Genomic DNA, 17,668 nt, shown 5'->3' with positions numbered 1-17,668 from the left:
AGCCTGGGGCCGTATCTCATCTCCTCGGGCCACACGTGCATGCCTTGCCCTTTGGGTGAGGGTGTGGTACACGCAGAGCCCAAAAACCTCAGCATGGCAGGGTGTCACCCTCTTGGGCAGGGATTGCAGGGCTGAGCTTTGCTCCTTGAGCCTGGCACAGCTTCTCCACCCTCACGTCTGTGCTCAGCAGTGGGCAAGCATGCCTCACACACGTGCTAGCAGCATGGAGCCCCACATGGCCCAGAGACACATGGACACCTCCTTATTGCGCATTACTCCTTTATTGAACTGGAACAAGACAGCTGCTATGGTTGGACAGTTACACTGACCCTGTGCAAGCCCAGGCTCACGACACTGGCAGGGGGAGGCCACAGTGACAGGCCACGTACACGTGTGAGGGATGGGACACAACTGCACCTGCTTTACCAGCAGCATGAGGATGGGCATCAGCTGGGGGAAGCATGTGGCAGACATAGACCTCCAGACCAGGCTTCCTCCCTCACCCTTGTCTGAAGGTGGTTGAAGCAGAGGCTGGCAGAGCTGGGCCCAGAGTCGTGAGTATCACCCTGGGGTGCTGTATCACATGCACCAAAACACAACCTTCCAGTGGCAACCTAGTCACTCTGCCACGCACGCATAAGGGGACTGGGGTACCCACCTTGGTTGCTACCTGCCCTGTACTTGCCTCACTGCTCCCAAGAGGACTAAATCAAGTGACAAAACTACAGTAAACAGGTGACGAGAGCTGCCAGGGACACAAAGCAAAGGAGGAGCCTGGCACGGTAAGGGATTGCTTGGCCTGTCCCTCTGCAGACAGGGTCTGAGGGTCAGGATCACAGTATGGACACGTGTGGTCGCTGCCTGGCAGAGCCAGGGCTTCCTTACACACCACACCTGTGTCCAGCCCTCGCCCTGGGGCCCCCAGGCTATCTGCAGAGGGGAGCCTAGTCTGAGGGAATGGGCCTAACCATGAGGAGCGGCTCCAGCTCCACAGCTCCAAGTTCCTACAACTGTGGGGGTGTGAACAGAGGGGTGGGGGATGGCAGGGGGCTCTACTATGTGCTGGTCTGCTGCCTGCCCTCACTTCTTGGCCTTGCCCTGAGCAGCAACAGCCTCCATGGCCTTGCGCACAGTCTCTTCATCCCCCAGGAACTGCATGGGCTTGACAGGTTTCAGGTTCTTGTCCAGCTCATAGACAATGGGGATGCCAGTGGGCAGGTTCAGCTCCATGATGGCCTCTTCTGACATGCCTGCAAACACAGCAATGCCGTCACTCTTGAACCTTCCCACAGTGCCAGCTGGGAAAGGAGGGGGTCCCTGGGATGCCCCTGCAGGAGTGACCTACCTTCCAGGTGCTTCACAATTCCACGCAGGCTATTGCCGTGAGCAGCAATAAGGACTCGTTTCCCCTCTTTGATCTGTGGGACGATTTCCTCATTCCAGAAAGGCAGAGCCCGGGCAATGGTGTCCTTCAAGCTCTCACATGTCGGCAGCTGGTCCTCTGTCAGGTCGGCATAGCGACGATCCTGGGAGAATAACCACGCTCACACAGCAGCCCACTGCCCCCCCATCCAGTGTGGGAAGATAGTGGCAAGATTTTTTCTCTGCCCCAACTTCTCTATCTGAGGACCCACTATGTGTAAGCAAAGCCAGCCTTGGAAGCAAGGAAGCACCTTTGAGGTTTGGGCTGCAATGAGCCACAGTCAGGGCCGTGAGCCCTCCTGGGAGAAGTCATACATTGTCCATCCAAGCAAAGAAACCAAATCAAACATCCATGAATGGGTCATGGCACTAATGATTAACAGAGATATTGTGCCCTCTGCTTTGGATCTGTCTGTGCAATGCCCAGGGGTTTAACTCTACAGGGAGGAAGCAGGATAAACTCAGCGTAAAGTCTACCGGCACCATGCAAAACAGCCCCAGATAACACAACAGAGGCACAGGAGACCTTATAGAGGAAGCCAGGCCATACTGCAGATGACTTTTAAGAGACTCTTAGCAAGGCAGTCAAAGAGCAGTGAGTCTTACCTTTGCAATAGTGCTGTAGAAGGGGTGGTCAGACTGCATGGGAGGCGGAGGGATGTCATAGGAGCGCCTCCAGATCTTGACCTGCGCCTCACCGTGCTTCGCTGCTGTCTCAGCCTTGTTCAAACCCGTGAGAGCCCCATAATGCCTCTCATTTAGGCGCCAGGTCCGGATAACGGGTAACCACATCTGATCAATGGCATCCAAGACGGTCCAGAGAGTACGGATTGCCCGTTTTTGTACCGAGGTGAAGCAGATGTCGAACTCATAGCCGGCATCTAGAAAATACGGGGAAAGGGGGAGGCGGGGGAAGTACAGGAAGGTGAGTGCCGGGCCTTATGCAACCGGTGAAAGGGCAAGGGCGGCGGCCTCATCGCACCGGTACCGGCCGCGTTCTCGTCCTTACAAAAAAAGGCGCCGGCCAGGACGCTACCGGTACCGGAGAACCAACATACCGCGCTAACTACGACTCTCCCAGCAAGCACTGAACCCCCGACTTGGCACTGGAGGCCCTCGCCTGGCTTCGGAGAGCCCCAAACCAGCACCCATTAGGCTCGACATGGCCGCACTAGGCCGCATCCCTTCCCCCTCGCCCCCCGCGACCCGCCTGTTGGCCGGCACCCCCTCCCTCGTCCACCGGTACCTCGGAGGGCCTCGCCACCGCGTCGCGCCTCCTGCTGCCCGGCGGGGCTGAGGTCGGCGTCGTACCATCCGCTGAAGCGGTTCTCGAGGTTCCAGGCGCTCTCGCCATGGCGGACGAGGACGAGCCGGTACGCGGCGGCCATGGCGGGCTGAGGGACCGGCGCGCGCTGCTCTTCACGCCGCTGCCGCGCGCAACTAACGCCCCCGCTCGGCCCCGCCCCGCCCCGCGCGCCGCCGGTGGGGGGGGAAGCGCATGCGCTGAACGCGCGCCAGGCGGAGGCGCACGTACCACATGGCGCGGCCGCGAAGGGCGGTGCGACCTTCACCGTGACGTCACGACACGCAGGGACACGTAACGCGTGACTCCTCGCCCCTGGCTACGGGCAGGGTCTGAACAGTTTCACAGGGCCGCGGCTTGGGCACGGGGATGTCTGGAGGACTCTTGCTGGTGGCTGTCCCTGGGCCCTTCGTGTCTCCCATCTCAGCCCCGATTGGGCACGACCCCGCTGAACGTCCCCGACACCGCTTCTCGGCCGGGATGCGGTCTTCCCTGACAGCTGCCCTCACTCAAGATGGCGGCCGGCGCCGGAAGCGGAAAGGAGGCGCTGGGCGCGGCCGCACGTGGAGCCGGGTCCAGCATGGCGCGGAGCGGGAGGCTCCGGTCGGGGGCCGCGGCCAAGCTGAAGCGCTGGCGGAAGGGCCACAGCAGCGACTCCAACCCAGAGACCCGCCAGCATCGTTTGGCTGCCCGCAGCCGCTTCTGTAGCCGGCCGGCGGGTAAGGGCAGGGGCGGGCGGGGCGGTAGTGGGCCAGGGCGGCCGACTCCTGAGCTGTGCCCAGCGCTTCCCGGAGGGGTGCAGGGGCGTGGAGGGCTGCGGGGCGAACCTTGGGGTCCTCCAGTAACTGGGATTGGGGCTGGAGGGAGACCGGAGCTGCTGACAATTCCAGGGTAGGCGGAGGCAGCAAACTGGGGAGGACTACTGAGGCCACGGAGTAACGAGTTAACCTCATCGTGACACCGGGCCTCAGCAGCGCAATGGGGCACCGCGTGCTGGAGTGCTCGTCGCTCTGCGAGGCTCCCCAAAGCCCATATCCATACGTCTAAGCGTTGCTGTGGTGTCTGGTGCGGTGAGGAACGTGACAAACTAACATTCAACTGGCGACATGATGGGGAAGGTAAACGAAAATGTGCCAGACACTGCGAGAGCACTGGCTGTTCCTGGCCAAGGAGATCTTTCTCCTCCAGATGCTGGCTGCAGGCTAATGTCTGGGACTCAGAGGGACACGCAGCATCTGTCCTGGCTCTCTGGTTGCTAGGGCTTCAGATGGAAGGAGATAAATAGGGCAGAGTACAAGAAGCACCTCAGTGTTAAAGCTTTGGGACACTGGCACGCATTTGTGTGGACATGATGCTCTTTTCCATCAGAAATGATTGAACTGTGCTCTGGTTTCTTTGCATAGGGATGAGAAGCTCTTTACAGTTATTCATGTGCTTTTGCTCATTGGGGCGACACAGCACCTATATTCCACATGCTGGATATGAGCTCCAGCCAAGCCAGTCTGGCTGGGAGGGAAGGGGAGCTTGGGGGATTTCAGGGTGAATGGTGGAGCAATGTGACTTCTCAGTTCTGACACATGTCTCATCCCCGCAGAGAAAAGTAACTTGACGGTGGATGCAGTGAAGCTGCACAATGAGCTGCAGTCAGGGTCCCTGCGTCTGGAGCGGGCGGGTGACAGTGCTCAGTCCCGTATGGAGGAGGACAATGCTGAAGAAGCTGTCACAGAGAAGTCCTCTGGCACCTTCCTGAGCGGGCTGAGCGACTGCACTAACGTGACCTTCAGCAAGGTGCAGCGCTTCTGGGAATCCAACTCTGCGGCTCACAAAGAAGTACGGACAGGAGCAGGGCTGGGGAGGGGAGGTGCCTGGTGGGGATGGCCCACTGGCTGTGAGGCTTAGAGATTCTGACCTGCTTTGCTGGCTGCTCACAGATCTGTGCAGTGCTGGCGGCTGTGACAGAGGTGATCCGCTCCCGGGGGGGCAAGGAGAGCGAGACAGAATACTTTGCTGCACTGGTGAGTGCTGGTTGTGTGGAAGAGGCTCTTAAGAAGGAATAGAGAAAGGTGCTGTGCTTGTAGCCCGAGCGTTTTTGTTCAGCAAAGATGCTGTTGGGCTGCTCCTGGTTTCTTTTCCCCCTCCGAAGGATTGGGGAAGGGCTGGCCTGGTGTGAATTCCTACGTCCCATAGCTTACCCGCCTTCTGTTCCCAGATGACCACGCTGGAGGCAGTGGAATCCCCTGAGTCGCTGTCTGCTGTCGCCTACCTGCTTAACCTTGTCCTAAAGCGGTGAGTGGCTGGCAGAGAAGCAGGGAGAGCTACCAGACCCCATCAAGGAAAAGGGATTGGTGCCATCCTCCCTCCCTCCCCAGGCTGGGGAAGAGACCCAGCTGTGGTGAGCTGGCGCCACAGTCTGCTTTGTGACTGCCACCAGCTGTCTGCTCCTCACCCCACTGAAATGTCCCCTTTTCTTGGCAGGGTCCCGAGCCCTGTTCTTATTAAAAAGTTCTCAGATGCCTCAAAAGCCTTTGTGAATATTGTGTCGTCACAGGCCTGCAGCAGCTCCACCTCTGCCCTGCGGTGGGTGAGTAGCCAAAAGAGGCAGCCAGCCATTTCATCTCTGCCTGGGGTCTGCTGTATCCTGGGGTCAAGGCTGCTGCTGTAGGGTGGTGCTAGGTGCTTTGCCTGAGGCCCTTGTAGTGAAAGGGAGATGTCTCTGTGGGGTGAGGCTAATGCTCCTGCTGCTTCCTTGTCATAGGTCCTCTCTTGCCTGGCCACACTGCTACGGAAGCAAGACTTGGCAGCCTGGAGCTACCCCGTCACCCTCCAGGTCTATCATGGCTTGCTGAGCTTTTGTGTTCATACCAAGCCCAAGGTGAGAGCCTAGTGCTTCTGGCAGGAAATGATGCTGCTTTTGTGGTTTGTTTCTGGGGATGGCTGTACTCCCTGTGTCTGTAGTTTCTACTCACCTGGGTTCTTCTTCCCCCAGGTGCGGAAAGCAGCACAATATGGCGTATGCTCTGTCTTGAGGGGCAGCGAGTTCATGTTTGGGGATGCGGCGCCTGAGCATCACCCTGCAGCACCCTCCACTGCCAAGTTCTGTGTGCAGGAGATCGAAAAAGCTGGAGGTGTGGGGCACTGGAGCATGGGGTCTTTAGCTGAGTGTGGGGGACTGTCACTGTGGGAGAATAAGGACTTGGAGGGAAGAGGGAAGGTTGCAGTACACCGGATTGCTGGGGTGGGTATGAGATATCTTTGGGGCACCTGTGGTATTTTGAAGCCTCCTCAGCCGTTCCATTTCCATTGCTTTCCTGTTCCCAGAAGTCAGGGGAGTGTTCATCTTGGTTCTGGGTCAGCCCCACTGCTGTCATAGGGGCTTTGCCTTGGGCAGGGCTTTGCTGTGGTGTGCCACAGGCCCAGAGGTTGCTCTGCTCCTGTAGGTGCCAAGGAGGCCACCACCACCCTGCATGTCCTTGCCCTGCTGCGGGATGTGCTGCCCTGCTTCCCTGCAGCTGTGGTGAAGACCTGCTGTGAGACCTTGCTCCGAGTCATGACCCTCAGCCACGTGGTGAGTGTTCCCACTCCAGGGATGACAAGGGCAGACCCTTTCCCCATGGGCTACACTCTGAAAGGGATCAGATTCTCTCAGCTGTCAACTGGGAGCCTGGAAATGCGGGATGAAAATGGAGAAGAGCCTAGGACAGCTTGCTGGCTTGACTGCTGTGGGAGAGGGTGGCAATGCAGATGGGGCATAGTTGCAGCAGTGCAGGGTTTTCCAGGGCAGAACCTTCTTTGGGGTAGGGGCCAGTAGGTTCAAAGCAGAGCACCTTCTCCTGATACCGTGTCCTTTGCAGCTGGTGACAGCGTGTGCCATGCAAGCTTTCCACAGCCTCTTCAGTGCCCAGGCCAGTATGGCCTGCCTGCCAGCTGAGCTCAATGCCCAGATCATCACTGTGAGTGTGGGGTACCAGTGTTGGAAGGGACAGAGCTGGTAGTTGCACAGCACCTACCCACCTACCCAACCTTCTGTTTCTGCAGGCTCTCTATGAATATGTGCCCAGCACAAGCGACCTGCAGCCACTGCTGACCTGGCTGTCCACCATGGAGAGGGCACACGTCAACCTGGGCAGGTACAGATGGGGGCCACAGCTGGGCAAGGGAAGAGGTGGCTGCTTGGTCTCTAATCTGGCCTTTCTTTCCTCTCCAGGCTGCAGAAGGACCTGTGCTGGGCTCACCTGCCCCGGCTCTTCTCTGCTGCCATGAACTGCTTCCTCTCCCCACACTCCCAGGTGGTGTCAGCAGCAGCACAGACCCTGGAGGTACTGCACCCCGACCCCTCCCTGCCTGGATGCCCTGGACCTTGTGCGGGGCTCTGCCATGGAACTTTGGGCTTGCCAGGGAGTGGTATACCCCTCTGTACCTGTGAAGCTGGGACTTCTGTGGTCCAACAGCTGTCTCATGTTTCTTGTTTGCCCTTGCAGACCCTCCTGAGTGAGTGCATTGCTCCCCATATGGAGGACTTGGGCACTGTGTCAGCATCTGCCCCAGCTCCTGCTGCCTACCTGTGCAAGATGTTCAGGTGAGGAGCAGCGATGTAGGAGGGGCTGGCTCTGATCAGCCTCTGCCCAGTCCTCAGTGGGGTCTGGCAGGCCTGGTGGGCACCCTAAATACTGCCAGTGTGACCATCTTCTTTCTTCTCCCCAGATCAGTGGAGGAAGGACTGACATACCGTTTCCATGCGGCATGGGGTGAAGTTCTGCGAGTGTTGGAGATGTTTTTCGAGACATGTGGGAAGCAGTGCCATGCCATCATGAGGAAGGTGAGCCAGGCTGGGAAGGCACAGATTCATCTACAGAGGCTGGTGAGGTGGCTGCACTGCTGTCTGGGCTGTGTTGCCTGCTCCAGCTGTGGAGCAGGGCCATGCTGTTTGTTTTGCTGTGCTCTGTTGTCCATGGGTGGCCACAGAGTGCACAGCTCTAGGACACTCAGCACAGGGACGTGCAGGGCAGCTGGCATCCTTGGGCAGGCAGAGTGATATGTGCCAGACCTACGCACGTGGCTCCTCTGCAACTGTCCTGCCCTGTCCCCACAGTGTCTCCAGTCCTTGTGTGACCTGCGTCTCTCCCCACACTTTCCCTACACTGTTGAAGTGGACCAGGCAGTGGGGGCTGCTGTGAGCACCATGGGTCCTGAGGTGTTACTGGAAGCTGTGCCCCTGGAGATTAATGGCAAGGAGTGAGTAGAGACATGGGGTAGCAGCTTTGCAGCTGTTGTGTACCCGTTCAGTCCCCATGCAGTGCTGCAGGTGTGGCTGCTAAGCCTACCTGTGCCCAGATTTGGGGCTGGGTGAAAGTGCTCTGTGCCCCGGGGCTGATGCTGGCAGTGCCCCACACCCTCCTGACCTGTGCCTTTCCTCCCCAGGGAGACTCTGGATTTCCCCCGCAGCTGGCTCCTGCCGGTGCTGCGGGACAACGTGCAGGGTGCGCGGCTTGGCTTCTTCACCAGTTACTTTTTGCCTTTGGCGGCCACCCTGAAAAGCAGAGGTGAGGAGGGCAGCATGTTAGGGGTCTCAGCAGTCCAGGGTGTTCTCCCAGGGAAGGCACCTCCCTTCTCTGTCCTGGGGCGGAGCAAGGCTTTGCAATGTCTTCAGCTCCACTTATCTTCTCTTTCTCTTCTGCAGCCGTGGAGTTTACCCAGGCTGGGAAGAGTGTGGAGGCCAAGATCTATGACACACTGCAGTGGCAGGTAACACGCAGTGCCTGGGAGCCCTGCCACAGTGTACCCCTGGTACCAGGCTGGGGACCAGCGACTTGGGCAAAGGCTGGAGCCTCCCACCTTTTCCTTTGCCTTCCAGGTCTGGACTCTGCTGCCTGGCTTCTGCACCCATCCCACAGATGTGCTGGGGGCCTTCAAGGGGCTGGCCCGCACCCTGGGCATGGCCATCAGCGAGCGCCCAGATCTCCGCCCCACTGTGTGCCAGGCCTTGCGCACCCTCATCCACAAAGGCTGCGAGACAGGTTGGGGGGAAAACAGATCCTTGTGGGTTCCTGTCACCTGTGGGAGGGGAAATGCTGATCTGTAGCCCTCTGTCACCCTTTCCCTAGATGCAGAGCGGGCAGAAGTGGGTCGCTTTGCCAAAAATTTCCTGCCCATCCTGTTCAATGTGTACAGCCAACCTGAGGAGGATGGGGGCACGAGTGCTCAGCGCCGCTCTGTGCTGGACACTGTCCGTGCTTACCTTACCATCACAGATCCTCAGGTGAGGGGCTTGTTGGGCACTGGGGCAAGCTGTCCTGGCTCAGGCCAGCATCTCCCAGCCAGACCCAGTCTGATGGGGCTTTGGTGCGAGCCTGATTGAAGAGGACAGGAAGAAAGGCTCTGATCAGAAAGCAGTCCTTCCTGCCCTCATGTGCAGGGAGACCTTTCCGGCCCACAGTCTGGGTTTTCCTAGTCTTGCAGTCACATCAGGTCCATCATGCACAAACAAGCTCTTTGTGAATTTGTCCAGGTCTTTTTGGACTCACTGGTGCTTCTGGTCTCCACAAAGTCTTGTGGCAAGTTGTTTGCCAGGTGGATTGCAAACTTGTAAAAGGACTCGCTCCCATCAGTTCTGATCCTGCTCTCTGTGTCTGCCCTGCAGATGGTGTGCGGATTCCTGGAGAAAGCCAGTGCAAAGCTGACCAGTCCTGAGAGTTCCGAGTTCACCAGGTAACACCTGGGAGCTGGTGCTAAGGGGTAAAACTCCTGCCATGCTCCTGGTGAGCAGCACTAGGGCATTGTCCCATGTGGGCTTTGCCACCATTCTCGACTTGATGTGACTCACAGCTGGTGCCCCAGCTTGATTGGGATGTAATGCCACAGTTAACAACTGCAGCTGTTGTGTTCTCTGCTGCAGACTCTCCATCCTGGACCTGATAGTGGCAATGGCACCCTATGCTGATGAGCAGTCCCTGGACTCCCTGTACCGTACCATCCAGCCTTCCCTCCAGGTGAGTTGGTCTCCAGCCCTGAGAGGTGCGGGGGCTGCAGTTGGGCACCTTCTTGCTGCCAGCTTGGACCCTCACTCTAGGGACTGAGCAGCTGCCATAGGGGATAGGTCTTTGCTGGGTGCTGTGGGGTGCTGGTGTCCCTTTAGACACCATAGTGAGGGGCTGCCTTGACACTGGGAGGTGTTGGCTGTCCCTGCAGAGCAAAGAGCGCAGCATGCAGAAGAAGGCATACCGTGTGCTGGAGGAGGTGTGTGCCGCTCCCCATGCTCCCTGCCAGGCCTTTGTCCGTTCCCACCTCCAGGACCTGCAGGCAGCACTGCTGGACTCGCTCAAGAGTGCAGCATCCCCGGCCAAGAGGGTGAGAACAAGGGCTGTGGTGGTGGTGATCAGCCATTGCTGGAAGGGAATGGATGGGATGGGTGGCAGGGGTGACCAGGTATGTGTCCCTGGGTGTACCAGTGCTCTTTTCTTTCTTTCCCCAGCCCCGGCTTAAATGCCTGTTCCACATTGTGAAGCAGCTATCTGCAGAACACGAGCCTTTTGTCACTGCCCTGGTCCCAGAGGTGAGCACCGTCCCTGGGAGGAACTGGCTGGTTCTGGCTGTGGTAGTGGCAGCAGTGGTGACATGCCTCTGTTCTTCCAGGTCATCCTATGCACCAAGGAGGTGTCAGTGGGGGCCCGCAAGAATGCCTTCATGCTGCTTGTGGAGATGGGACATGCTTTCATCCGCTTTGGACCCACTCCTGAAGGTGAGCTTCTGTTTTACTTGCTAAGCTTCACGGCCACTCTGGCCCCAGGGAGGTCAGACCCATGCTGAGCATTCTGCTGTAATGGTCCAGGGATGCTGCTGGACACAGAGTGTGTCAGGGCCTGAGTTATCCCCCTCTTGCAGAGGCTATGCAGCGGTTCCTGCTCCTGATCTACGTGGGGCTCACGGGCTCAGTCACCATGATCAGCTGCACTGTGCTGGCACTGACCCGCCTGTTCTTCGAGTTCAAAGGTGAGCAGGAGCAGGAGGGCTGGGGGATGAGGCAGAGCCCTTTGGCGAAGGGGGGTGCTAGGAGGAAGCCATCTGTGACTGAGTCCCACCGTGGTTGCAGATCACCTGGAGTTCAGTGTGGTGGAGCAGCTCCTGGAGAACATCTGCCTGTTGCTGGCCTCCCGCACGCGGGATGTGGTCAAGGCAGCCCTGGGATTCCTGAAGGTCACACTGCTGCTGGTGGACACCAAGCTCCTGGCCAAGCATGTCCAGACAATGGTGAGATCATGCATGGGTTGCCTCAAAGAGGGTGGTGGGGCAGAGCTATGTCTGCCTTGGACAGCCAGGAGCATCTTCAGCTGCACTCTGCCTGGGAGCTAAGGAAACAACCTTGATCTCAGTGGCTGAGATGGCAGTGAGGAGGCCTCTCTCCTGAATCCTGGCATAGATGTGCCAGAAAAGCCCCATGAACCAGCACTGCCAAGCATGGAGACTTCCCCACAGCCTTACCTGGGGCAAGCATGGAGAAATGGCAGTGGGGTGAACAAGGTGGCCATGCAGATAAAGGTTGGGAGGTTGGGTCCCCAAGGCCGAAGTGCTTTGGTCTTGAGGGTCTCTGTCCTGACAGCTGGAGGCTGTGGGGAACCTTTCAGATGACATGAGACGCCACTTCCGTATGAATCTGCGAAACCTCTTCATCAAGTTCATCCGCAAGTTTGGGTAAGCCAAGGTCTCCTAGGGTGGTGAGGGAGCTCTCTGGGAAGCAGTGCAGGAGAAGGTGGGTGCTGACTGCTCTCTGTGTGTTTCCTCAGCTTTGAGCTGGTGAAGGGGCTGCTGCCAGTTGAGTACCATAAGGTGCTGGTGAACATCCGCAAGGCAGAATCCCGGAGCCGCAAGCAGCGTGCCCTGAAGAAGGCAGCTGCAGATGTGGATGAGGAGGAGGCACCACCACCACAGCCCAGAGGAGACAGGTGAAGACGGGCTTGGAGTGAAGAAGGAGCAGCTCCCACAGGGGGCTTGGCACTGGATCTGCTCAGCTGGTGCTTCTAGAATGTTGCTGGAAACATCTCTAGGGCTGTGGGGCAGGCTGCACCCCTGGGCTTACTCCATTTTCCATCATCCTTTCCACCTTTTGACCAGTATGGAGGAGATCTTGGCTGACTCAGAAGATGAGGAGGAGGAAGAGGAGGAGCGGCATCGGAGCAAGGAGTGGAGGAGGCAAGCACGGCAGAAAGGCCAGGCATGGCTCAAGGAAGGGGAAGACGATGAGCCCCTCAACTTCCTGGACCCCAATGTGTCCCAGAGGGTGCTGGGTAAGGAGTGGAGCTTCAGTTGGGGCTAGGGTGGGATGGCTGCAATGCACAGGGGCTCTGGGGGTACAGCTGCCCCCAGAATTGGATCCTTCTCCAGGCCCTGACCCATTTCTCTGTGAGCAGCCACCAAGCCAGGCCCCAAGCGGTCCAGAGGAGTGAGCCACGATTTCCAGATGTCTGAGGACGGACGCCTGATCATCCATGAAGAGGAAGAGGAGCTGGATGATGATGAAGCCAAAGGTACTACCTGGGCTGACAGGGGCCACTCTAGACTTGCTCTGGGTCTCTTGAGTGGTTTTCATCCTGCCATCTGCCTGTGGGATCTTGGGAGGATGTGGATGGAAGTGGCAGGAGTTGGTATGGCCTTGTGTCACACCCAGTGGTTCTCTCCTGGGCAGCTGCCTAGGGGAAGCAATCACCTACTTTATCAGGAGGGTGCTGGTGTAGCAGAGGCACCCTGCTGCTGCAACCCCTTCCAGGGGCTAGCACAGTACCAGATCTCTCCCTCCTACGCCCTCATCACACACTGACCTTCTTAACCTGTACCATAGGAGCGGATGAGGAGATGGCAGATGTGCTGCAAGATGTGGGACTCCGCAGTGTGAGTATGGGGCTCGTGGTCCTGAGGAGATTCTGGGGGAACTTGTCCTTGCCAAACCACTGCCTGAGCCATGGCAGCTGCAGCTCTGCCCAAGAGGGCAGTGGGGACACCAGGCAATGGCCAGCTGCTTGGAGGCGTGCAGGAAGTTGTCTGGGATAGGGATGTGCTGTCTGGAAAGTCTTTGTGCGCCCATGGGAGGAAGCAGGAGGTTGGGGGTCAATGGGAGGGCAGAACTGTAAGGACAAGCCAGCTGCAGGGTTCCTGCTGCCTTTTTCTGCAGAAGAAAAGTCAGAAGCGTCGGTTCAGAGAGGAGCCGGACGATGAGGAAGCTGAGGCCGGAACCTGTTCTCAGTATAGAGGTAAGTTCTCTGCCTGTGCCCAGTCTGGGGCTCCCCAGAACCGTGTACCCAGCTTGCTGTGCTGCTACAGTGAAGCTGTAGCAAAGATCAAGGATCACACACACTGGGTAAGATTGGAAGGGATCCATGTGTCATCTGGTCCAACCTCCCTGCTCAGTGTCATCCCAGAGCACATGGCACATGATGGCATGCAGATGGTTCCTGAATATCTCCACTGTGGGAGGCTCCAGAATGCCTCTCTAGGCAGTCTGTTCCAGTGCACAGTCACACACACACCAAAGTTCTTCTCATGTTCAGGTGGAACTTTCTGTGCATCAGTGTCTGCCATTACCTCTTGTCCTGTTGCCCAATAGCACTGAGCAGAGCCTGGTACCATCCTCTTGACACCCTCCCTTCAGATACTTACAGACATTGATGAGGTCTCCTTTTAGCTGCCTCTTTTCAGGGCTGAACAGGCCCAGCTTTCTCAGTCTTTCCTCATAAGAGAGATGCTCCAGTCTCTTGATCATTTGCTGGACCAGTTCCATGAGGTCCATGGGTCTCTTGTACTGAGGAGCCCAGAACTGGACACAACATTCTAGGTGCATCCTCACTAGGGCTGAGTTAGAGGGGCAGGATCCCTTTCCTTGACTTGCTGGCAATGCTCTTCCTAATCCAGGCTCTTAAACCTTCTTGGCCACGAGGGCACTGCTGGCTCATGAACAACTTTTTTTTTCCACCAGGATCCCCAGGTCCTTCTCTGCAGAGCTGATTTCCAGCAGGTTGGCCCCCAGTCTGAACTGGTGCCTGGGGTTATTCCTCCCCAGGTGCACTTGCCTTCATTAATTTCAGACAGTTCTCTACACATGTCTCTAGAGATTTTACTTGTGGGAATTGGCCACCCCTCTGCTGTCCTGACACCAAGAGCTGGAGACAGAAACAGCTTCCACAGCCTAGAACTGAGCAAGGGGAGGCCTAAGACCCCCTTCCAACATACATTCTCTTCCAGCTGGAGGCTCTGGGATCCATCGGCCGCTGAAAAAGGAGCCAGCCTTCGGTGCAGAGTATAGATCCAAGGTGAGGGTCCCATGGGATTGCAGGGTTTGTGTGCAGGGATGCTTGGATTTGCTAGGGCAAGAAGCACCATTTGTGTTGGGAGTCTGGTCCAGTAGCACCAAGGTTGGAGGGGATCTCTGCTCCAAGAGGAGCTGCCAAACACTCTATCTCAACACTGCCAGCCCATTTCAAAGTTCCTGTCCTATCCTTGCCTGCTCACCACTCGAAGCAGGTGTCTGTAGCATCATGTTGGCGGGAAATCAGCTCCCAGGGCAGTGTACTCAGCTTGCACCCCACTGCAGCACAGTCTTTGGGATAGCCGGGTGGCAGGGTTGCACTGGAATGGGATATACGCGTCTTCCCTGATGCTGCATCTTCTCCCATGTTGCTGTCTCCCACAGAAAGGTAAAGGTGATGTGAAGAAGAAGGGCCAACTCGACCCCTATGCCTACATCCCCCTGAACAGAGCTAAACTCAACAGAAGGTGAGTCTAACCAGGAAGGGCACAAGGGTGGGAATGGGTTCGATCCTGCTTTTTGTTAGGCTTTGGGAGCTCCCTGTCATCTGCTGTGCCACTCCTTGTGGAGTCTGGAGCAGCATCCCCATGCATTAGGAGTGCCCAGTGCCTGCAGCAAACCACTTTGTGCTCCTTGCTCCCTCCAGGAAGCGGGCGAAAATGCAGGGCCAGTTCAAAGGCCTGATGAAGGGAGCCCAGCGCGGGGCCAAGGCCGGCCGCAGGAACCGTCTCAAGTCCCAGCGCTCCTGAGGACACTCGGGTGCTTGACCTGCCCCTTCCCAAGGACACAGCATCATGTTAGTGAACAGCTGGGGGTTCTCTCGAAGGTGACCTCCGTTTGTTTGAGATGCCCTGGAAAGGCACTTTGATGTATTATGGACTGATGGCCCTTCTGTGCCTGGAGAAAGATGCTGGACAGGCATGGGTGTAAGTGTGTGAGAGCAAGTAATATGTAAAGAATTCTCTATATTGATAAATACCCTCTGTTCTTACCCAGCCCAGATTCCTCCTCTCCTTCCCTTCAGATCTTGCATAACTGTGCTGTGCCTCCTGTCCATGTGCAGCGGGTCCTTCTGCCACTGCAGGGCTGCATCGTGCAGGGCTCACCAGCATCAGCCTGGACCTGGAGCCAGAGCTCTATCCCACACTGGGCTTGCCTGGAGGCTGCCAGAAGCAGCACTGTGGCCCAGAGCAGTGGGGCACATGTGCAGTAGGGCTGAGGCGTGGAGCTGGCCATAGAACAAAGCCAGAGAGGATGAAGTCCTTACAACCAGCTTTCTTTAACAAACTCCTTGGCAGGCTCATGTCCCCAAAACCATGGCCAGGGAATCTGTGCCATGTGGAAAGTATCTGCCATTTGGTCACTGGACACTTCTCCCATATCAGCCATGCCTGATGGCGGACAGGAACAGTTGGCTGCAAATTTCTTCAAACTGGCTGGAAAACTGCTACAGCAAACCTCTGTGCCTTGCCATTTCTCTTATCTTTGAGAGCTGAGAGAAGCTCTTTGCTCTGGCCACTTCCTGCCAGCCAGACCTGAGCAGCATAAGTAATCCTGAACCCTTTTAACTGCTCAGCCCTGTCACACTGGCCTGAGCATCAGGTTTTGCCCAGCTACTCCCATGCTGAGTGCAAAAGATGGTGTTTGGCCAAAGCCTGCTGAAGAGAGCGGGGCTGAGGGTAGTGGATACAGGTCCCATTGCTCACACTCCAAAGGACACACGTTGGTGAATGTAGCTGGCTTTCCCTTCCTCTTCCGTATTAACAAGCCTTCAGCCCTTTGTAATTTCCTATTGTGGCAGCTTACATGCTGGAATTGCAACGCTTCTCAGTTCTCTAATAAGCTAAAGGGATTGTGCTTGTTCAGCCTCTTACTGCAGGCTTCTTTCTGGAGGCTGCAAATCCAGTTTTGTGGCTTTCTTATGCTGCTTTTTTTTTTCTTTTTTTCTTTTTTTTCTTTTTTTTTTTTTTTTCTTTTTTTTTTTTCCCAAGATCCTTCTAAAAGCCTGGGATGGAGGAGGAACTCTTTTACCTTGTACTGATACTGGTCCTGCCTTGTCAGGAATGCTGTTCCCTTTGTGCTTTCCCACCCAGGGCTCTCAGTGGGACCCCTGAGCCCCAGGACCATGTTGAGGTGCTGCTGCTTGTCCTGCCAGAAGGGAACTCACAGCCTGGCTTATGGGACAGGCTTCTCCAGCAGCACCTCATGACCAGGAGATACACCCATCTTCTCTACTGCCTGCAGCCTGGGCCTGATGCCCTGCCTCCCCTGGGAGCAGGACAGGGGTAGACAGGCAGCAGTCACCTTCTGAGACACCAACACCTGTAACCTGTGGCTTGAGGCCCAGCAGAGCTGTCTTCCTGCTTTCCCTTCTCTCCTTGGAGACAGGGCCTGGAGAAGGCTGTAACTAATTTATTTGGGAACTCCAGCTTACTTTATTGTTCTTCATTTGCATGTTGTTGCTTAAATTAGTGCATGCCTGCATGGAACAGAAGAGTTTTGTTAGAACAGAGGATGGTGTTCGCCTGAGCCGGAGTCCAGAGGACAGATTCTACTACAACAACATCTTGTTAATGAGCTAATTAATCATGTAATGCAATGGAAACCCTCTGCAAGGAGGTGTCATCCTGCCTGAGAAGGCTGGCTGCAAGTCAAGCCTGCTCCGCCCCAGCAGCTGCCCCTGGCAGGGAGCAGAGCTGTGTCTTGGGGGCCCTCAGGGGCCTGAGCACATCTCTGACGTGGGGCAGGGTGAGGAATGGTGTGGATTGTGCCTCCTGCAGCTCTCTGCCACAACAATTTTGCAGTTACCCGTGGAGAGGCACAGGTTGGGGACCTGGAGACATGCTTGGCTTTTGCTGCTCAAGCTGGGAGGTAGCTTGAAAGCTATTTCTTCACCCAGGAGGCTCTTAAACCATGCAACTTTTTCCCACAGTACCAGTATTGAGCTACATTTGTCCATGACATTGTCACAAAGGGTTCTTAACTCTTGCAGATACCAGCTTGAGGAGAGGCTGGCAGGACTAACAGGTTGCCCCCAGTGGTGGCTGGGACAGTTGCAAATGCCCACCCTGATTTTTAAAGCTTAAAATCGGGCACAGATGTGCCCCCATGGGGCTGTGCCCACCCAACATCCAGATGGACCACCCCATCCTCCAAGCACACTGCAGCACCTTTCAGGGTTCCCCTGTTCAGAGTTGGAATTCCTCACAGGTGCTGCAGGGATGGGAAAACCCTCCTGGGGACAGCAGTATAAGAAGAGCCTTGGTGTTTAAGCTGAAATGATTGGCAGCAGGATAATTAAGTGTGGAGTTTTAAAATGCCAAGGGACCACTCCAGCTGAAATCTAGTCAATTAAAAAATATTACATTAATTCTTAGTCCCCTCAACACTCCAATCTAGAGTTTCAATTGTTTCTGAGTTGTCTTTCTGTAATTGCTACCTGAGCACTGTGGGTGCAGCTGGTGTGCAGGGCCACAGCAACCCTGGCTGCGAGCACGGCAGGTGCTTTCACCCACAAAGGGAAAAAAGAAAAAAAGGAATAAACCTGCTCTTCCAGTGTCTGTGTTCTCTATTTGTCTTTGATGAAGAGCAGTGATAAAAAACATTTAAGCCGAGATGGGAATTGCAGTTTATGGTATAACTCATGCTTCTTG

At 56.4% G+C, this 17,668-nt stretch overlaps 2 protein-coding genes across 2 annotated transcripts; one reads left to right on the top strand and one right to left on the bottom strand.

Moving 5' to 3' along the window:
• Positions 1 to 262: 262 nt before the first annotated feature.
• On the bottom strand, positions 263 to 2,871 carry PGAM1 (phosphoglycerate mutase 1). Its single transcript, XM_066191085.1, has 4 exons — positions 2,669 to 2,871; positions 2,029 to 2,303; positions 1,346 to 1,526; positions 263 to 1,250 (listed from the first exon to the last, which is right to left on the bottom strand). The coding sequence occupies exons 1-4, from the start codon at positions 2,808 to 2,810 to the stop codon at positions 1,081 to 1,083; spliced, it is 768 nt and encodes a 255-aa protein (XP_066047182.1). The 5' UTR covers positions 2,811 to 2,871; the 3' UTR covers positions 263 to 1,080.
• A 404-nt stretch (positions 2,872 to 3,275) lies between these two features.
• RRP12 (ribosomal RNA processing 12 homolog) lies at positions 3,276 to 17,575 on the top strand. The gene is made up of 34 exons (XM_066191084.1): positions 3,276 to 3,444; positions 4,320 to 4,555; positions 4,657 to 4,740; positions 4,935 to 5,011; positions 5,201 to 5,306; positions 5,481 to 5,597; positions 5,712 to 5,850; positions 6,163 to 6,290; positions 6,577 to 6,675; positions 6,761 to 6,852; positions 6,930 to 7,041; positions 7,204 to 7,301; positions 7,427 to 7,541; positions 7,815 to 7,957; positions 8,144 to 8,265; positions 8,403 to 8,467; positions 8,577 to 8,739; positions 8,827 to 8,981; positions 9,363 to 9,430; positions 9,618 to 9,711; positions 9,911 to 10,069; positions 10,194 to 10,274; positions 10,355 to 10,460; positions 10,604 to 10,711; positions 10,812 to 10,969; positions 11,319 to 11,410; positions 11,503 to 11,661; positions 11,831 to 12,003; positions 12,127 to 12,243; positions 12,555 to 12,604; positions 12,885 to 12,963; positions 13,952 to 14,019; positions 14,400 to 14,482; positions 14,662 to 17,575. The coding sequence occupies exons 1-34, from the start codon at positions 3,306 to 3,308 to the stop codon at positions 14,762 to 14,764; spliced, it is 3,888 nt and encodes a 1,295-aa protein (XP_066047181.1). The 5' UTR covers positions 3,276 to 3,305; the 3' UTR covers positions 14,765 to 17,575.
• Positions 17,576 to 17,668: the final 93 nt, after the last annotated feature.

Source organism: Chamaea fasciata, unplaced genomic scaffold (genome assembly GCF_029207755.1).
Source record: "Chamaea fasciata isolate MVZ Bird 193981 ecotype frontalis unplaced genomic scaffold, bChaFas1.0.hap1 SCAF_9, whole genome shotgun sequence".
Lineage (NCBI taxonomy): Eukaryota > Metazoa > Chordata > Aves > Passeriformes > Sylviidae > Chamaea > Chamaea fasciata.
Note: the sequence above shows the minus strand (reverse complement) of the source record. Positions and strands in the feature narration are given on the sequence as shown.